This window comes from Dendropsophus ebraccatus, chromosome 7, assembly GCF_027789765.1.
Source record: "Dendropsophus ebraccatus isolate aDenEbr1 chromosome 7, aDenEbr1.pat, whole genome shotgun sequence".
In the NCBI taxonomy this organism is placed as follows: Eukaryota; Metazoa; Chordata; class Amphibia; order Anura; family Hylidae; genus Dendropsophus; species Dendropsophus ebraccatus.
The window spans coordinates 135310596-135332517 of record NC_091460.1 but is presented as its reverse complement, the minus strand read 5'-3'; the positions used below and the strand labels follow the sequence as shown (position 1 = coordinate 135332517).

At 41.9% G+C, this 21922-nt stretch overlaps 1 protein-coding gene across 11 annotated transcripts in view; it reads right to left on the bottom strand.

The window, feature by feature from the left end:
• The window catches only part of BLTP1 (bridge-like lipid transfer protein family member 1), a 197891-nt gene that overhangs the window by 152318 nt on the left and 23651 nt on the right, over nt 1-21922 (bottom strand). For all 11 annotated transcript variants that reach the window (XM_069978550.1, XM_069978552.1, XM_069978555.1 and 8 more), the window contains exons 5-9: nt 19476-19540; nt 11409-11595; nt 9493-9574; nt 5512-5705; nt 1967-2046 (exon numbers count right to left, since the gene is read on the bottom strand). In XM_069978550.1, the coding sequence (XP_069834651.1) occupies nt 1967-2046; nt 5512-5705; nt 9493-9574; nt 11409-11595; nt 19476-19540 (608 nt within the window). The remainder of the gene's footprint in view (nt 1-1966; nt 2047-5511; nt 5706-9492; nt 9575-11408; nt 11596-19475; nt 19541-21922) is intronic.

Here is a 21922-nt window from a genome sequence, read left to right as displayed (position 1 = left end):
CAGCTCTGGACAGTTCCTGTCTCGGACAGAGGTGGCAGCAGAGAGCACTGTATCAGACTGAAAAGAATACACCACTTCCTGCAGTACCATGTGCATTCAAACGAGCACGCAAAGCGACATCAAGGAGTTTGTGAGATAGAGAGCTCATACTGTACAAGTTCTCTGTGTATCCCTCCTTGCCTGAGTGCGCTGATGTTGATCGAGGAGCTGTCCTGAATGCAGATACTACTACAAGCCAAGCCTCAGCAATTATGTAAATTAAATCCTGTCAGTGCACTCTGCAAGGATGGCTGATGGCTAGTTCACGGTTCTTCCCCTGCCTTGTGTGCGGTATTAGGCCTCCTTCACATGCTGTAAGACAGCGGCCATTATGTGACACGACTGTGTCACAGAATGGCCGCTGTCTTACAGCATGTGAACGAGGCCACAGTCTGCGACGTTCAACCCGGCCGGTACCGCAGCGGATGAAAATCACTTCATGTTAATTGGAATACGGGCACATTCGGGCGTGCCTGTGCTCCAATTAAGCATAGCAAACAATGTAAAGTACGGCCATGAGCCCTACTTACATTGTATGCACGGCTTATTGTGCATACAGAGTACGTACACTGCGGCCGTTGTTCCATAGGAAACAAATGTCATTTCAGACTTTCAATAAATAGCGGCCAGTGTTGCAAAAAAATTATTAAAAAAATACAGTGTGAACAGGGCCTTAAAATGCATATTACCGCACATGAAGCCCACGGAGCCCGAATCCTCTGACACCACCAGAGAGCCGGCTCCCAGGTGGGTGCAGCTGTTCTGGGAGCCCAACCAGCACAAATTGTCTGTGCCCAAATATCTGTATAATGGGGTATAAGATGCTGCTACCCACATCTTGTGGCAAAGAGTCAATATGCATCCTCAATTATCCCCAACCTAGGCCGAACATCTTTTACTCATTAGATGAGGGATGGGCTTTGGGAATTGTAGGATTGGAACAGCTGGAGGGCGGCAGGCTCCCCATCCCTGCATTAGATGATCAGCAAGTACCAATGACATTGGAAACTAGACTAATCCACTTTTAATAGTTATGACCACCTTAAACACCGTAACACACATCGTTATGGCCACCTTAATCTTGCTTTGTTTGTCTCATAGAAGAGTTTAAAGTGTCACTGTAGTTTAATTTTTATTGCAGAAATCAATAGTACAGTTGATTTTAGGAAAGTTTGTAATGGGGTTTATTAGCCGGAAAATGCATTTTTATCATGAAAAATGTCTTCATGGTTTTCTATGGAGAGGGGAGGGGTGGAGGGAGATGAGGCACCAAAACAGGACAACTAAGAGTTCATTTACAGCTACATCACCGGGCTATCTCCTCTGAAGTCAGCACTGACCTCTCTGACCTCTGAATACTGGCTTTCATACAGCTCCCACTTTGTAATCCTTTGTTCCCTGCTCTCTGCTGGTGACTAAACTCCCTCTTCCCCCCTCCACTCTCCATAGGTTACACAGGGCTCGACTGATGTAAAAGAGGCGAGATTTCCTGATAATGATCAGTAATTGAGAGATAAGAGAGGGGGGGGGGGGACCAGGGGAAAGTCTTTTTGAATGCAGATAATGACATATTTGCCTAATAAACCCAAATACAAAGTTTCTTAAAATCGTCTGGACTATTGATTTCCGCAGAAAACAAAAAGAACACGACAGTGACTCTTTAATGAAGAAAAAATAGAAGTTTGCCATTTTTATTGGATACGACAAGACCAGCAGTTATTAAACACTTCTAGATTTGTAAAGGTTGAGTTGAAATAAATAAGAGGAAAAATGCTGCGCGAGTACAAACATTAGATGCTGACCAAAAACATCAGTGGAACACATTGGATGTGACAGAGAAAAATGACATCCAACCCTTGAAATGAATTTGGCACGGAGATAATGACTTCGGTTGGCCGGCTATTTTCATGCACTTGATGCAGATTACCTGGCTCATCCTGGTAGTAGTAGATGTCAACATCATTAGACTGCATGACCACAAATCCTTCTCCCATGAGTCTAGGAGGCCTGATGAGATAAAACAAAACTGGTTAGAATGTACAGTAGCTAGACGCTAAAGAGAACACATTTTAGCTAAGAGTAAATTAAAAATAATTAAAGTGTAACTATCATTACATTGTTACATGTCAGGAGATTGCATTGGTGGGGGTAACGATGCTGAGACCCTTGCTGATCGCTACAACGAAAGGGAAGATGTGCTCAGCAGTGCACTCTCTGCCTCTTCTTCTTTGCAATAAACTTGTAATACGAGCGATTCGCGTTATAATGGGAGCCTATGGAACTTCCGGTAGACGTAATTGCCGGAAGATCCATAGGCTCTCCTTATAACAAAGATCGCTTGTTTTACAAATTTAAAGAGTATGTACCATCAGGTCCATCCTCCTAAATCTGACCCACGGATCGAACGGCACCGTCATGAGGAAGCCAGTGCTGCAGTCCATTTTTTGAACCACGGCCCGGTTCCTGTGTACGGCACCTTTCTATCCATGGGTACCGAGACAGGGCTGAAGCACTGGAGGCGGGCCGGCCGGCCCCCAGGGGGAGGGAATTCCCCACCCTCTATGACACGGCTTCTTTAGAATCAATGGAGCCGCCTCAGAGAGGGGAGCGAATTCCCTCCCTTCGGGAGCGGGACGGCCTGCCTCCTGTGCTTCAGCCCCGACTCGGTACCGTGGATAGAACAGCGCCTTACACGGGAACCGGGCCACGGTTCAAAATACGGACCGCAGCACCGGCTTCCCTGTGATGGCGCCGTTTGATCCGTGGGTTAGATTAAAGAGGATGTACCTGATGGTACATGAAGAGGAGAAAGGACAGAGCGTGCACTTCTGAGTGCTTCTGCCCCTCGTTCTAGAACATGGCAGGGGTCTCAGCACCCAGACCCTGACGATGCATAAAGCATACCTCTATCATTTACATTTTTTTTTTTAAACAAACCAATATGGTTTTATCAGATTATTCTCCCCATTTCACATAGCAGGACCAGGACAGGGCTGTTTGCCAGTAGTACACACAAAGGACTGTCTCCCTTACATCTCTGGCCAACCACAGCTCAACAAATCCCATACTCCTCTCTGCTCTGCCATGACATAGAGCTGGTGAACAGAACAGACTTGCATTGTACTTGGTAGAGGACATTATATAGCAATACTAAGCAGTGTGAGATCTAATGCTCAATATAAGCTCCTGTAATGTTCCAGAGTAGAGGCTCCCTCTTTGTCAATATTTGTGAGATTCCCTACAAAAACAGACCCTATAATACTTTAACTGAATTGCCATAAAAGTATCACCATTTCATTCTAAAACTGAAAGTTACAGAACTTTATGTTCTTAAAAAGGTATTTGCAAGGCTAAATATTTCCAAATAAATTGGACCTACTACAGTCTGTTTACTATACATCCATAAGGGAGACTCAACTTCCAGATGCTTGTCAACCAAGCATATGCCTCTCTGCTCTGCCATGACAGAGCTGGTGAAAGTGCACTAAACATACTTGCAATGTACTGGGGAAGAGGACATTATATAGCAGTACTGAGCAGTGTGATATCTAATGCTCAATATAAGCTCTCGTAATGTTCCACTGAGCAGCTTTTCTGTCTGCATCCACTCCTCCATACTGTAACTCTTCCTCCTCATCTCTTCATCGGCTTTTATGAAAAAAGTACTCAAAAGGAGAAGTCGGGTGAAAATTTCTATTTTGTAAGTATTGTGTTGCCCCCAAAAGTTATGCAAATCACCAATTAACACTTATTACAGGAAATGCTAATAAAGTGTTTTTTTCCCTGCAATTACTACTGCATCAAGGCTTCACTTCCTGGATAACATGGTGATGTCACTTCCTGGAAAACACAGTGATGTCACTTCCTGGATAACATGGTGATGTCACTTCCTGGATAACATGGTGATGTCACTTCCTGGATAACATGGTGATGTCACTTCCTGGATAACATAGTGATGTCACTTTCTAGATAACATGGTGATGTCACTATCTAATTCCCAGAGCTGTGCGGGCTGTGGCTGCTGGAGAGGATGATGGCAGAGGGATGCTCAGTGTCCCTCCAGTGCCCTGTGTCCCTAAATGTCCCCCAGCCATCATCCTCTCCAGCAGCCACAGCCCGCACAGCTCTGGGAGTCGGGTCGTGACATCACCATTTTATCCAGGAAGTGGCATCACCACGTTATCCAGGAAGTGACACCACCATTTTATCCAGGAAGTGACATCACCATGTTATCCAGGAAGTGACATCACCATGTTTTCCAGGAACTGACATCACCATGTTTTCCAGGAACTGACATCACCATGTTATCCAGGAAGTTACATCACCATTTTATCATGGAAGAGAAGCCTTGATGCAGTAGTAAGTGCAGGGAAAAACGCTTTTTATAAGCATTTCCCGTAATAAGTGTATATTGATGATCTGTATAACTTTTGGGGGGCAATACAATACTTTAATAAAAATTTTCGCCTGACTTCTCCTTTAACTCCTCTGTCAAGACTTTCTGCCCATCATTCAAAAATCTCCTCCAGTCAATAATTTACAGGCCCACGTGTTTCTGTAGTAACAGACAACAAACCCTACGCAGTCTGATCCTGCGATCACATAAAAGATAAAAAGCAACACGAGTTTGTTGTATACTATTGTGTAAACATATAAGCCTGTATAGGAGCTGAAGGGTTTTACATTCACAAGAGTGGCAGAGCTGTAAAAAAAAAAAAAAAAAAAAAAAAATACAATCTTTTGATAAAAAAAGAAATGAATATTTGTTCTCAGGGGAAAAAAAGGGATGAACTCCGCTGCATACTTGTACTGAATGTATCTAGGCAACAAACATAAATCAGTACAATGAAGATGCAACACGGAAAAATAAAAATACATGGAAAGAAGCGATCTGCCAGACAAGAGAATTTAAAAGCGCCACATGCCCCTTTATTTATCAGATTGAATAAAAGTTTTCTAAGTAATTGCTAAAAAAAAATAAAAAAATAATAATAATAATAATAATAATATATATATTGATGCTTTATCAGGGAAATACTCCATTTGTAGTACCATTGAAATATGAGGAACAAGTATCTGGAATTGTAAGGAATATTACAAGTTAACTCCTGTTTCCTCCAGAGTCCTGTTAAGACCTACTTTGAAAAACTGTATCTCTATTTTCAAGTGCCCTAAATTTTAGTTTTATTTATCTTTTCTTTTTTTTGGCATGTTCCAGGACTCTTAAGCGGAGAGGGACAACCAAGCTGATTATAAAATTAAAAGGCAAAATGCTCTTGATTGACAGCCAGCCTATTTATAATATGTGCTTCAGGAGAATCTGCGCGCCCTTCCAGGAATGCATTAGCCACGCATATTGTAGCCTTAAGCGATGTACGATTGATTAATGCACACACCAAGCGGAAACGCTCTAGAAACAAATGTTAAAAAAAAAGCAGTTTTGTTTCTTTATTGTACGTAACACAATCTTACTCGTCATTTTGAAGCCCGACATATCTTGGACTGGGAACCAGCATCACCCTTACATTCTCCAATTTGCCTTTTAGGATGTGCATGAACTGGTCTAGGTGACTTGATGGCGGCTTGGTTGCGTAAGTGAGGAATGCATCATCGAAATTTACACACAGAGTTTGAGGCTGATAGTGATTTCCGAAGGCCAACCGCCCCTGCAAAAAAAAAAAAAAATTAGAGTTGTGAGATTATTACATAGTAAAATAGTTAAAGGAGAAGTCCAGTAAAAATTTTTATTAAAAGTATTGTACTGTCCCCCAAAAGTTACACAAATCGCCAATATACACTTATTACAGGAAATGCTTATAAAGTGCTTTTTTCCCTGCACTTACTACTGCATCAAGGCCTCACTTCCTGGATAACATGGTGATGTCACTTCCTGGATGAACATGGTGATGTCACTTCCTGGATAAAATGGTGATGTCACTTCCTGGATAACATGGTGATGTCACTTCCTGGATAAAATAGTGATGTCATGACCCGACTCCTAGAACTGTGCGGGCTGTGGCTGCTGGAGAGGATAATGACAGGGGGACACTGAGGGACACAGGGCACTGGAGGGACACTGAGCATCCCTCTGCCATCATCCTCTCCAGCAGACACAGCCCGCACAGCTCTGGGAGTCGGGTCGTGACATCACCATGTTATCCAGGAAGTGACATCACCATGTTATCCAGGAAGTGACATCACCATGTTATCCAGGAAATGAAGCCTTTATGCAGTAGGAAGTGCAGGGAAAAAACACTTTATAAGCATTTCCCGTAATGGGTGTATATTGGTAATTTGTATAACTTTTGGGGGAAAGTACAATACTTTATTAAAATTTTTTGCTGGATTTCTCCTTTAATAAGTTTGAAAAAACGACAAGTGTGCATCAAGTTTAACCTACAGTATAACGCTACGGTGTTGATCCAGAGGAAGGCAAAAAGCCTTATGAGGCAGATCACAGGGAGAAAAATTCCTTCCTGGCTCCAGATATGGCAATCAGAATAATCTCTGGATTAACGTATCACCAGAAATCTAGTGCCCATACTTTAGTATGATTTTTTTTTCAAGAAAAGCATCCAAACCTCCCTTGTACTTGCATTAGCAATGACAACATCAAGTGGCAGAGAGTTCCATAGTTTACTATGGAACTCTGTTCTATGTTATTATCTTTAGCATCTATACCTCTTTTGATGCCTCCCATTATTTTGTTATCCTTGGCAGCTGCTGCCTGGCACTGATCACTAAAGTTGGGTTTACAGTCCACCAATAGCCCTGGGTCCTTTTCAGAAGCAGTTTTACCCAGTTATTATTTAGCGCATAACTGTGCTTATTATTTATGTTGCCAAAGTGTATAACCTTACATTTATCCACATTAAACTTCATTGGCCATGTATATGCCCAAGCCTCCAGCTTCTCCAAATCCTTCTGTAATATTATCCCCCTCTGTGGTGATTACTTTATGCAGTTTAGTGTCATCTGCAAATTCTACGCAAATATGGAAATATGGAGATTTATGACAAGACAACGTGCTTTCCAACCTGCTGCAATAATTTCCATGTATTCACCCCACTAATCAGATCCATACATAACATCCATTTTAAGGAGTGAGCAACAATGCACATGCAGTTACTTGCACAATGAAAGTAAGGCTCCTTTGTTGTCAATATTTGTAGGTTCTATGATACTTTAACCGAATTGCCGTAAAAGTATCACCATTTCATTCTACAACTATAACTTAGAGGGTTCTCTTAAAAAGGTATTTGCAAGGCTAAATATTTCCAAACATATTTCGAAATAAAATGGACCTACTACAATCTGTTTACTATACGTCCATAAAGGATACTCAACTTCCAGCCGCTTGTCAACTAAGCAGGGTCAGGGCTGTATAATGATTTGTGTCATTTAAGTCCCTTTAAGGGTGACAATTACAGTTAGGCAAAATAGAACTGAAAAACATTTTAAGCTAAGACCAGAAATCTCAAAAGCAAAAAAATAAAAACAATTTTTCCTGTTTTATTTTTGTGCAACATTCTGAATCTCAAAATGTCAATAATCAAAAGGACAAGGCAGGATTCTGATACAAGGTTTGATCTGCTAGATATTCTTTTGCAAGCCTTCTGATCAAAAGGAATACTTTGGAACGGTATACTTTGGAGCTGAACTTAAAACAAGCCAAAGCTCAAAACCAGCCTTCCAGAGAAGAGATTTTATTTTGCTCATTTTCTGTGTTGCACCATTTGGTTTAACCTTGGCAACCTCTAAATGTTTAAAGGGTCACTCTCATGATGCCATGCCGTGTGCGCTCCAGAGTTAGGCATAGAGAGGCACAGCTCATGCTAGGGGATTGGGTTGCTATGGAACCTGTCCCACGCTTGGCGAGTTCTGTGGACAAGCCCTATTGTCATTTTTATTTTTAGCCAGTTCCAGCCCTGATAGACACATTTTATTTAGCTGGACAACCTGTGTAAGTCCTATTCAGGCATGCCAACTTTGGTGCTGCTTGAGGTTTTTTTTTGTTATTTAAAATCAGGATTGGATTAAAAAGAACAAACTGCATGTAAACTGTACTGTACAGCAAGGATTTCTAATAAAAATGCGAAGCAATTCTGGGTGTAATAGTACAAAAAAGGAGATCGGAGGCACTTAAAAAAACAGGATATAAAAACTGGAGTAGCTAGCAGACGGCAGAGGCACAAAACAACACTAGGATGTATGACAGCTGTTTCTCGCGCACATGCGTGTTTCATCAGACACTGGTGTCTGATGAAACACGCATGAGCGCGAGAAGCATCTGTTTTTTTGTTTTTTTTATGTCATGATTTTTGAATAAGAATGCTTCACATGGTGAGTGTCCAAACTCTTTTCTACTATTGGATTCCATCATCTACTGCCTTTCTGGTGGGAAGAGCACCCTGCTATTTGATACGATTTGCTGCTTCATATACGTTCTTTTTTACTAGTAGTGCCAGACCACCTTGTCTCCAATTATCATCAATTATGGATGTAAAGTACCATAAAATACATATAAAATATTACACACTAATGCTGTACTATAGTAGGATAGTGGGGTAATGTAAATTTCTATTTATTTACTTTCCTAATGTACAAGAGACATGTGACCCAGCTGCAGGCAAGGGCATGAAAATAAAAAATAAAAAAATAATAAGAAAAAACGAACATGCTCATTCCTGGATCACTTTTTTTTATGTGTAAATACTTATGTGCGAGCATTTTTTCTCCATCAGTTACCCCTTTGTGAAATCATTTGTTGACATTTCATCCTGAAAATAGCTGTGTGTATCCGGCATTACTGACAGAAGAAACCTGTTATCACAGATCTATGACTCCTGATAACCCGATTTGATTATTCATTTACTGTGTCAATATTTTCCCTGTCTGCACAGCGAGATCAGAAAAAAATCTAAACAAAATGATTTCCTTACTGACTCCTGGCTTTATCATCATTTGCCAAGAGAAGTATAATACAATAGGTTCACCTTCAATCTGTTTGTAATAAATCATGATTTTAAAAGCTTGGCACTAGAATATGAGGGATTAAAGTGATATTGTCACCCTCTTACTCTATGTGTTGTTCTCTGAACCTCCCACAAGCTTAGATGCTGCACATTTGATATATACTTGTATAATACTTGTCTATGATTCTTTGGGCTTAAAATCTCTCCATTTCATCAGTGAACAGTGTCACCTAGGCGGGGCTTCACGGCAGTTGGTTTCTCTTCCCAGCGGGGAGAAGGGGCCCAACTACTGTGAAGCCTCGCCTAGGTGGCACTGTCTACCTATGAAATGAAGCAAGAGTTTGTCATTCCACTGCGCAGCTTCACACTTTATAGCTTCGGTGATTTACACAGCATGTAAATGCGCCCTTAGAGTCATAGACATATAGACTTTCTGTTTATACCTTGTGTTTCATATAAAAACCTTCTTTTAACTTACAGTGCTGATATTCACTTTGATCACTGGTATTAGAGACCTCCAGGATGAGGACGGATCTTGGGATTCTATTTTGACCGTTCCACTTTAAAAAAAAAGTAATACAAAAGAAGAATAACAGATAGTATTACAAAAAAATGTTAAAGTTTAAAATGTTACCCTTTTTTTTTTTTTTAGGGTACAAACCCACTTGACGTATTTGCTGCGTGAATCAGTCTTAAAAATAAGCAGGCAAAACGCAGGTTGGCTTTATACAATTGTTCTGCGTTAAAATACGCAATTCCGTATTTTTGAAGCGTGAAGCTTGTTGTTAGCAAAGCATCAGTTGTTAACAACCTGTGCGAAAAACGCATGTAGCTTCACGCTTCAAAAATACGCAATTGCGTATTTTAACGCGGAACAATTGTATAAAGCCAACCTGCGTTTTGCCTGCTTATTTTTAAGACTGATTCACGCAGCAAATACGTCAAGTGGGTTTGTACCCTTACAGTCTATGGCTATGTTCACACCTTGTAAGAGACCGGCCGTTCTGTGGCCCGGCGGGTCACAGAATGGCCGGTCTCAGAAAAGATCATCCCAGGCAGTACTGCAGTAACGGCCAGATGATCTTTAGCGCCGGTGAGATCTGATGTGGACGCATTTGTGCGCGCCCGCATCAGAACTCCCCACTGAACACAATGGAGCATGCGGCTGGAGCTGCACGCTCCATAGTGTGCACTGACAGGGTTTTCTTCGTCCACTATTCCCTCAGCCTGCAGCACATCGTAAGTACCGCAGAAATCACGGCTGTTGTAACAAACACTGGAATTTTGGGGCAAAAAAGTTTGTTCCATTTTAACAGAAGTTTTCCCAGAACATCCTTTAACATGCAAATATATAATCTTTCCTTGCTTATTATACACCTTATGCAACAATTTTTTTACATTTCAAGGTATTATCATTCAAAGGCCACTTAAGGTTAGGACTGGAGATGAGCGATCCTCAACCACACTCGGGTTCGTCAGGAAACAAGCGTGATTACTGGTGGCTAATCCCTAATATTCAGATGCCGCACACTTGGGTGTAAGATTCGCTCATCTCTAGTTAGGACCCATTAGCAAAGCATACAGACAGACCTCCTATTGCAAATGAGCCAAATTTCTAGTTTAATGTGTACAAAAAATATATATTTTTTTTGTGTTAGACACAATTTTTCTTCACTGTCAAAAAGGGACGTGGCCTCAGTAAAAGAGATGTGACAAACTAAGGCCAAAATGTCCTACAGTTCTGGTGCAGTTTAAAGGGGTTCTCTGGCAAAAAAAATTTCTTTCAAATCAACTGGTGTCATCCAGTACTCATCAGCTGCTGTATGTCCTATAGAAAGTGGTACATTCTTTCCAGTCTGACAAAATGCTATCTACTGCCACCTCTGTTCGTGACAGGAACTCTCCAAATCACTAGAAAATCAAAGAAAACCTCTCCTGCTCTGGACAGTTCCTGTTACGGACAGAGGTGGCAGCAGAGAGCACTGTGTCAGGCTGAAAAGAATACACCTCTTGCTGCAGGACACACAGCAGCTGATAAGTACTGGAAGGCTTGAGGTCTTTAAATAGAAGTAAATTACAAATCTATATAACTTTCTGACACCAGTTGATCTGGAAAAAAACAACAACATTTATCTGGAGTACCCCTTTAAGCCTCCAGACTGCCTGAACCAGATAAATCTGTGGTGTTCTTATACTGTCTAGTCTAGGTTTAGAGTGTCTAGAACTAGACAATTTTCATAAATCTAGGGCAGTTTTTTTTCTTTGGGGACTCCAGGCAGAATTGCAGCATACGTCTCAATGCAAACTGGACCGACCAATAGGTTGGTGAGAACCATATGAAAGCAATGAGTGAAATTGTGCATTTTACTGTTATACTTGGACGATCCAAAATACCTTTCAAGGACAGATTGTGCTTTTTGTTTCCCGTTCTCTCGGACTTTATCATCATCCTTCCTGGGAGGAAATATAGTCGGGTCTAAGCCAAAAACTTCCTGGAGGTGTCCGTACAAATGAGATCGATTGTAAACATGGAACTCAAAATCATTCACCGTGATGTACAGCCTGGTTTCTGCTTTGGGATCTATAATGAGAAAAGCAAGCATGACAAGTCATTTATGGTGTCAAAGAGTCAAAGCCTGCAAAAGGAGGTTCTCTAGTTATAACAATCCATTTCCTTTTCCTCGGGCTATATAGTACCAGCAACGCTTACAGAAGCATCTACACGTAACACTATGACTTTCTTCTCATCAATACGATTGGACACATGTTATTGCTACCATTGAGAATGCCAGCAGATAATCAACATTAGATGCATATCCCAGAGAGAGCGATATTCTGAACAGGAACAGAGAACCCCTTTAAGAATTATGTAACAAAAAAGGCAATAAACACATTACAGGTCATGACCACATCACATTATTACATAATAAATTAGTTCTGCTTATCCTTCCATGGAAGGAAAACTTGTTTATTTACAAGATGACTGTCGGAAGATTTATACTGATCAAACCACAACAGGGAGAGACCTATCAGTCAAGTTAGGCCGGGCGGGGAGGCCACTTCCTGGACACATCCCGTGCCGAGGCTGTTTCCAAATACATTCTATCTAAACACTGCAGCAAGTCAGATAAAATATGTAGACTCCCTTCAACCCCATAATGACTCGTGACATATATTTACATTACAGTGCTATTAAAGGAGAAGTCCAGCAAATTTTTTATTAAAGTATAGTATTGCCCCCCAAAAGTTATACAAATTACCAATATACACTTATTATGGGAAATGCTTATAAAGTGTTTTTTTCCCTGCACTTACTACTGCATCAAAGCTTCACTTCCTGGATAACATGGTGATGTCACTTCCTGGATAACATGGTGATGTCACTTCCTGGATAACATGGTGATGTCACTTCCTGGATAACATGGTGATGTCACTTCCTGGATAACATGGTGATGTCACTTCCTGGATAAACATGGTGATGTCACTTCCTGGATAAACATGGTGATGTCACTTCCTGGATAACATGGTGATGTCACTTCCTGGATAAAATGGTGATGTCACTTCCTGGATAACATGGTGATGTCACTTCCTGGATAAAATGGGGATATCACGACCCAACTCCCAGAGCTGTGCGGGCTGTGGCTGCTGGAGAGGATGATGGCAAAGGGATGCTCAGTGTCCCTCCAGTGCTGTGTGTCCCTCAGTGTCCCCCTGCCATCATCCTCTCCAGCAGCCACAGCCCGTACAGCTCTGGGAGTCGGGTCGTGACATCACCATGTTATCCAGGAAGTGACATCCCCATGTTATCCAGGAAGTGACATCTCCATGTTATCCAGGAAGTGACATCACCATGTTATCCAGGAAGTGAAGCCTTGATGTAGTAGTAAGTGCAGGGGAAAAAAAATGTATAAGCTTTTTTCGTAATAAGTGTATATTGCTGATTTGTATAACTTTTGGGGGGGGGCAATACAATACCTTAATAAAAATTTTCGTTGGACTTCTCCTTTGAGCAAATTTGTAAGGGCTTGGGGGCCATGCTCGCTCCATACCCAGCAGCTGCAGTCAGTAACAGGCATCAAAATGAGCTCCGATGCAGGTTATTTAACCCTCCATGCAGCTGCCAACATACACCGCGGCATCTAGATGGGTAGAAGCCTTGTCTGGCTACTGTCCAGGGTCGGATCAACTCCCCTGTGATGCAAATATAGGGAGCCGATCGGTTATTTATGGCAGCACAAGGCCTGACAAAAGCATCTGTACCTGCCCTGACAAATCTACTATTACAGCCTGTTACAAGCCGTACCAGTGTCAAACTAACATAGTGTCATGGTAGATCGCTCCAGTAAAACAAACAGTATGTAGATGATGTCTGAAGAAAGCAATCACATTTTCCCACTAATTTATGATACGGGGTTACCTGCCAGGTAAAGGACTGGAGAGAAGGCAATCCTTACCTCAACAGTTAATGTACAGGACATTGTATGTACAAACGTTGGACACTTCTTATTTCTTTGATAGAACAAAAGGTTTGGTGATTAAATTTTTTTAGGGTTAGAAGCAGCTTGCCATGGAGCAAAGGGTGTTAAAGTCTATGAACACCTTACCCAAGGCATTTTTATTCTTGCTGTGTACTATTCTCTATAGGTCTTAGTTTCTCTCTCTCCAGTCTATATGGAATGACAGCGAACATACTCGACTCTCCCTCCATTCAATGTCTATAAGAGTGCCAAAAAATGTTGTTAAAGTGTAACTGTCATTTCAAACAACTTTTCAGAAATCAATAGTACAAGAGAGATTATAATAGACTTTGTAATAGGTTTTATTCGGCAAGACTGTTTCGCCACCTTCCCTAATTTCTTACCCGTTGCAGAGAAGCAAAGTAAAGATGGGTTTGCTGTGTCCATTATAACCTATGGGGGGGAGATGCCAAGAGGGATGAATCAGCAGGGAGAGGAGAGAACCAGCTGTAAAGCACAACATCCTTGCTTCACCAAGTTCCCAGACCAGCACTGAGCAGTCTGACCTGTGAATCCAGCGTTTTCTGTGATCAAATAGTCTCCAAACTGCAGGGCAGGATCTTTGCTCTTGCTGCTCACTCATCCCCATCAGCCCCTCCCCCCTCCATAGGTTATAATGGACTCAGCAAACTCAGCTTCAGTTTGCTTCTTTGTAATGTAGACCGTTTTGCCTAATAATCAACAGGTAAGAATTGAGGGGTGGAGGTTGGAAAACAGTCTTGGGCTAAGTTCCCACTACCAGAACATATTGGGCAAATGCAGCCCTCTTATTAAATAGATGTCCGCTAATAATGATCATTATTTGCAGCCATCTATGTGGCGAGGCGGCCGCCTTCCTTGATATGTTCCCGAAGTGGTAACACAGTCTTGTGAGTATGAAAGGAAGCTCTTTTGCCTAATAAAACCTATTACAGAGTTTCTAAAAAATCCCTCGTACTATTGATGTTTGAAATGACAGCTACACTTTAACTCACTTTGATTTGTTTGACATATGTATCATGAAGCCAAGATGTTCAGCTACTAAACAAACCTCGCTTTGTGAATTGTGTCTTTGCTACAAAGTAAAAACCAGAATGGAGATTCCCTAAGTTTTGCCATGGGGGGGTAAAACACTTAATGAAGGAGAAGAAGAGAAAGTTGGGCTATTAATTAGGAGTATCTCCTCCAAGAGACTCTGATCAATTATACATGGAAAATTAAAGCAGACCACAAGCCACCAGGGACGCTGTCAAGCCATCGCTAACAAGAAGATGATTGAGTTTCTTTCTCTATGAATCTATCCTCCTGGGTCGCCATTAGGCCTCATTATTAGACTAATCCTAAATTATGTAAGACAAATCAGACAGGTTGCATTTAACTTGAAATCTTAAGTATTTAATAAAATAAAACAAAATGCCTCCAGTCAGATGAGAAGTTCTGAGCTCAACCATACATTCACATCAAGCACTCTGTAATATTGGACTTCTACAATCTATGGACACATAAAGTGGAATACAACTATTCCTTCATAGAATAACATAGATTTATGGAAGTCACTCATTTCGATGGATTATACTCCGCCAAATCAATGACATAGTGAAATTTGCCCTAACAAATTTGGAATTACAAGATATGGGGGGGGGGAAAGTATGGTACCGTGTTAGGGCCTTATTACACGGAACGATAATCGTCACTATCTGGCAAATTATCGTTCTGTGTAAAAAACACACCGATTAGCCGATGATCGTTGTTATCGGCTGATTGTTGTGTTTATTACACGGAACAGTAATCGGCCAGATAGTGCCGAATATCGTTCCGTGTAATAAGGCCCTAACATGGTACCATACTTTTTTCCCCCCATATCTTGTAATTCCAAATTTGTTAGGGCAAATTTCACTATGTCATTGATTATTGTTCCGTGTAATAGGGCCCTAACATGGGGTTTGGACCTATAATTGTTGGGCGCCGACCGCCCATTGCTACTTGTAATAGCAAAGCACGGCCTGCAGCTGACGATTTGCAAGGTGTACACATTACCCATCCATGGTCCAGGATCCGGAAGGGGAGACCTGGACCATGGACAGGTAATCTATGCAGTTTAAGCAAGGGCTGCAAGGACATCAGTAATGATGTCCATGCAGCCCTTGTTAAACAATTATCTGGCCATGTAATAGGCCCGGTAAACGAGTGCCGATCTAGCAGATCGGTGCTCGTTTACAGTTATTATAGGGCTGTGTAATAGTACCCTTAGGCTGGGTTCACACTACGTATTTGCAATCAGTTTTTGCAAAAACACAGTTGGAAAAACGTGTGCATCTGTTTTGATCCATTTCTCTATTGACTTCCATTATTAAAAAAGATGGATCGAAATGCATCCATTTTATTAAAACATACTTGACCTTATTTTTGTGTACGTTAAAAAAACGGATGCATCAGTTTTTTATAATGGAAGTCAATGGAAAAATTTATCAAAATGGATGCAGACAGATACATTTGTGCACTTGTCTAATTAAAGGACCTTTCGAATGCCAAAAGTTCCCAATTTTAACAATTTTTTAGGTATCACACCAAAAATATCAAAAAGTTGAAAGTATTTACCGCCACAGGAATTACAAGATCAAAATACAGACACAGTAAAGAATATAATGCAATATAGAAGCTGCATCCAGGGATGGCAACTAATGCTTGGGCAAGGATCCGGAAACTAACGTGGTTTCCATCAGATTCTCAGGAGGGTAAAATTGAATTTAATGGGAGTCGGGAAAACTCGCTGAGAAGAAACACAGATGCACTTCATACCGGCACAGGATGTGCATATCCTAGTATTTATCACAGCTGAGCAGTTGATACAATTGGATCCAATATAGACAATGTCCTGGGTTCCAAACTTATATATTTAGAAAACACTGGGGCCTTCAATAACTCACATGATCATACTCACATTTTCGAAAATATTTAATTAAAAAATGCAAAATCATCGGCCGCCAACCGTGCATCACTTCGTTTAATAGCGATGAATGACTAACGGCTGGATAAACTGTTCATACATTACCTGTCCACGCTTGAAGTCTTCTCCTGCCCTCTGCTTGCTTCCTGGCACTGTGTGCTGAAGCTTCTCTAAGCGGACAGGCTGCTCAGCCAATCACTGGTCGGAACCGCCAGTGATTGGCTGAGCAGCCTGTCAGCTTAGAGAAGCAGCAGCATGCGGTGCTGGGAAGACAGCAGAAAGCAGGAAAAGACTGGGAGCGTGGACAGGTAATGTATGAACAGTTTAGGTCAAGGGCTGCACAAACATCGCTAATGATGTCCGTACAGCCCTTGATAAACGATAATCGAGCCGTGTAATAGACTCAGTAAACGAGCAACGATCTAGCAGATCGACGCTTGCTTACATTTATTGATCAGGCCGTCATATAGGACCCTTGCATAATCTGCAGAGCCAGTCATGCACATTGATGAGAAGATGTGCATGGTGGGCAACAATAACAGTTCACTAGGGGACCACATGCTCTGTACCAAACTAGTTCATTAGTATATCTCATGGACAAACAATAGTATCGCTGTGATCAGGTCACAGTGTGTATCTACACACACTAAAATGTTAGTATGGGGAATGGTGGTGCTAGATTCCCTTTAAAAAAAATATAGCATATATGTCAAGTCTTTGCAGTGCAGTTTACAGATCCGGCATTTATACATTGCAAGATCCATGGAAAATGTGTAGAATGTGAAGGAAATTCAAAGGAAACGCTATACCAGTGGTGTAATAATAAATCCTTTTTAAAGCCTAAGCCGCAAATAATACGATTACGCTGCAGCACTTCCGTTCTTTTCTGTGACAAATGTTTCTCACGAACAGGAGAAAATTTTGAACTGTGTACAATGAAAACATGGATTTAGGGCTGCTGGTCACCATTACCTCTTATCACATACATACATACATACATACACTGATTTACAAACCATCATTCAATAGGACATCATTCAAAAAGGAGAAAATAACAATTCAATCTGGAAGACTTTCTGTAAGTTCCTAAAACAAGCAGTAAACCCTGTTACTGCCCATGCAATACTATGTAGATTGAAGGCATATATACTTACTGGGACACATACAGAGGCCATTAATTTATTCTACTTCTGCTTCACAAAAAAGGTTCAGTTACCATAGGCAGAAGCATAGAACAAAATATTAGTCTCCAGAGAAGGGATAGGGAACCTTGGCCCTCCAGCTGTTGCAAAACTACAATTCCCATCATGCCTGGACAGCCAAAGCTTTACCTATATCCACCGCCTCCCTGGCCATACAAGAAAAATAACTCCGGTCTGGAGTACCCCTTTAACTGGCTGTCTGTCTAGTATTTCCTCTCTATAGTACAGTGTGATACTACATGTCCTGTACTGCTGTGTGTCCAGGATCTCCTCTCTACAGTATAGTGTGATACTACATGTCCTGTACTGCTGTGTGTCCAGGATCTCCTCTCTACAGTATAGTGTGATACTACATGTCCTGTACTGCTGTGTGTCCAGTATCTCCTCTCTACAGTATAGTGTGATACTACATGTCCTGTACTGCTGTGTGTCCAGTATCTCCTCTCTACAGTATAGTGTGATGCTACATGTCCTGTACTGCTGTGTGTCTAGTATTTCCTCTCTATAGTACAGTGTGATACTACATGTCCTGTACTGCTGTGTGTCTAGTATCTTCTCTCTACAGTATAGTGTAATACTACATGTCCTGTACTGCTGTGTGCGTCCTGTATCTCCTCTCTACAGTATAGTGTGATACTACATGTCCTGTACTGCTGTGTGTGTCTGGTATCTCCTCTTTACAGTGTAGTGTGATACTACATGTCCTGTACTGCTGTGTGTCTAGTATTTCCTCTCTATAGTACAGTGTGATACTACATGTCCTGTACTGCTGTGTGTGTCTAGTATCTCCTCTCTACAGTATAGTGTGATACTACATGTCCTGTACTGCTGTGTGTCTAGTATCTCCTCTCTACAGTGTAGTGTGATACTACATGTCCTGTACTGCTGGGTGTGTCTAGTATTTCCTCTCTATAGTACAGTGTGATACTACATGTCCTGTACTGCTGTGTGTGTCCTGTATCTCCTCTCTACAGTATAGTGTGATACTACATGTCCTGTACTGCTGTGCGTCTAGTATCTTCTCTATACAGTATAGTGTGATACTATATGTCCTGTACTGCTGTGCGTGTCCGGTATCCCCTCTCTACAGTAAAGTGTGATACTACATGTCCTGTACTGCTGTGTGTGTCCTGTATCTCCTCTCTACAGTATACTGTGATACTACATGTCCTGTACTGCTGTGTGTGTCCTGTATCTCCTCTCTACAGTATACTGTGATACTACATGTCCTGTACTGCTGTGTGTGTCCTGTATCTCCTCTCTACAGTATAGTGTGATACTACATGTCCTGTACTGCTGTGTGTGTCCTGTATCTCCTCTCTACAGTATACTGTGATACTACATGTCCTGTACTGCTGTGTGTGTCCTGTATCTCCTCTCTACAGTATACTGTGATACTACATGTCCTGTACTGCTTTTTACCTGTACCAGGATGAGTTGCTCCTTTGAACACCAGGTGAGAGTGGCTCCATTTTGTTTTTCTGGGACCCTGTGTGACTTGTACAGGACCTTGAAAATGTTCCGGTCTTCTACACAGGTAGTAATTTACAGTTTCCAGTAGCTCTTTCTGACTGTTTTATGTCATTTTGGGGGGTGATATTCTGGGAGCTTCAGAACCAATTACCAGTTTTCCATAGAGTTTCGTCCTCAAGATTCAATAGTTTCAAAATACAATGGTCGTCCTGGAACCAATTAATACTATACCTTGAGGGACCACTGTAAGTCCTGAAATTGGCTTATTTTACATTTTAGCTTATAATAAGACAAATAATGGGGATTTCAGGCGTAATACTAAGAAATCAAGAAGCATACCCACCATGTTGTTTTTGTTTGGGGTTATACATTTTCCACCATCGAAATATAATGAATCCATCCTGTATTCTGAAACATAATAAAGACTTTTATTATTCAGTGTGAACATGTATATTGTCTTTGTTGCTTTAATTGTAATAGCGAGTAGTTAATACCTCACAACATTAAATAAGACAAGACCTTCGGCACAAGGCTGTGTACTGCGGAGCTTAACCAGCGGGACAATAAGATTATACGATCTCATGATTATATGACTAAACAAAGCAGGAGCAGCCACCCGGCCTATGTGTAGGCTCAGTATGAATCCGGAACATGAACATACACAGCTCCGGTACAACCATGGCTTCAGTCCTACCACTTAACTAATAGAAATTGCTAAATATCAATCATATAATAAGCTAAGTCATGAAAAGACAAGAACACAATCAATATTTGTCATTTGGCTTTACTCCAATGTACAAGACATTATCATTTATAGGATTATAAAACAACATAATCAGTCAAAGTTCTTTATAAAAGAACAAAAAAAAAAAGACGCATTATAGATAAAATAGCGAGAGCTGTATATCAGATTTCGTTTCTACACTTGACACACACGATTTCTATCATCTGATGCTGTGACTGGGAACTAGTAAATGAGAATGTGTTCATTAACCCTTTTACTGCCATTGTTCACACTTGACCAACAGAAGTAAAAACCTGATTAAATAAATAAAATTACAACATCATATGGGGAACTTAAGCAGGTTAGACAAATCTATAACTCCTTATAGCGCCTGGGACGCTGAGGAGAAAGGCATGTGTGTTACTTTCCTTGTTGGGGCTGGTCCCGCACTGTTAGGCTATGTTCACACAACGTATATTTTCATAAAAAACCCTGGCCAATGTTGCACATTGCAACAACGGCCGTGATTATTACGAAAATATACGTTACCTTGCCGTCTATGGGATCCCGGCCACAGCGTCTACACATAGTATACACTCTGACCGAGATCCCTAGTAGCGCCTCAAACAACTAACATGTCGGTTTTCTGCGGCGGCTATTCACTTAATAGCAGCCGCAGAAAACCCTGTCAGTGCTCACTGTGGAGTGAACGGCTCCGGCCGCACGCTCCGTGTGTTCTGTGGAGAGTTCTGATGCGGGCGCGCACGGAGACCGGCCGGGTCACGGAACGGCCGCTTTCTTCCGTTGTGTGAACATAGCCTTAGTCGAAATAATCTTTGCTCCAGAGCACTGTTAGGAGCACTGCAACAGTGCTCCTAACAGTGTACTCTGACTAAAAATTCGGGAACGGCCCCAAGGAGTTAGGAAATACACATACCTTCCTTCTTAGCATCTCGGGGGCTATCAGTTAGATTCTAACCTGCTGATAGTTCCCTTTTAAAGGGGTAGTTCCATCACCTAACCAATGACAAGACTTGCTCGACCTGGTAAGTATGACTTTACTACTTTTTTGTCTTCCTCTGACATCTCACGTCTCCAAATGTCTGCAGTTTTTGCACTACACAGGTATTTGCACAAAAACTGTACAAATTATTGCTAGCTGTGCCACCAGCTTCATAAATCCCCAACCAAGTGTGTTTGAGTCAAGCGGTCATGTAACATACCCTATGTGTAGCTGGATCAAAGAGTAAAATGACAAATCCCATACGTAGTCGAATCATGAAGCCATGTAATAAACCCTAATGTAATTGCATCAAGCAGTGAAGTAACAAACATTGTGTGCAGTTGGACCAAGAAGTAATGTAACAAACCCTACGCCCAGATTTAGGAAGGCTATGCCAGACAAAAGCAAATTTGCGCACAATGTTGTGATTTTGGGGGGATCTGCACTGCACTTACCAAGTGGGTAGGTGAAAGACCAATATAGAACAAAGAGGGTATAGCCTCCCTGCACTGACTGTATGCTAATTTATGACTGCAAGTAAGCATAACTTCAGTAAATATTTGGGTCTGCTCAGAGCTAACATATAACTCACTGAGGGCATAGAGGAAGCCTACCATACACCTGGATGTAGAGGTATGCGCCTCTACATAAATCCAGCATGCCCACCCGCTGGCAGGGGACTACTTAAAGGGAACCTGTCACCCCCCGTGCCGGGGTGACAGGCTCCCGACCCCCCGTTAGAGACCCCTATACTTACCTCATCCCGCCGGGTCCCGCTTCTGGATTCGGTCGGGTCCCGGAGATCTCAGCCGCTGCAGCCCGGCGCGCGCGCTGACAGATGAGTCCAACGCTCATAGAGAATGACGGAGCGCTGGACTCTCCTGTCATTCTCTATGGGTGTTGGACTCATCTCTCAGCGCGCGTGCCCGGCTGCAGCGGCTGAGATCTCCGGGACCCGACCGAATCCAGAAGCGGGACCCGGCGGGATGAGGTAAGTATAGGGGTCTCTAACGGGGGGTCGGGAGCCTGTCACCCCGGTACGGGGGGTGACAGGTTCCCTTTA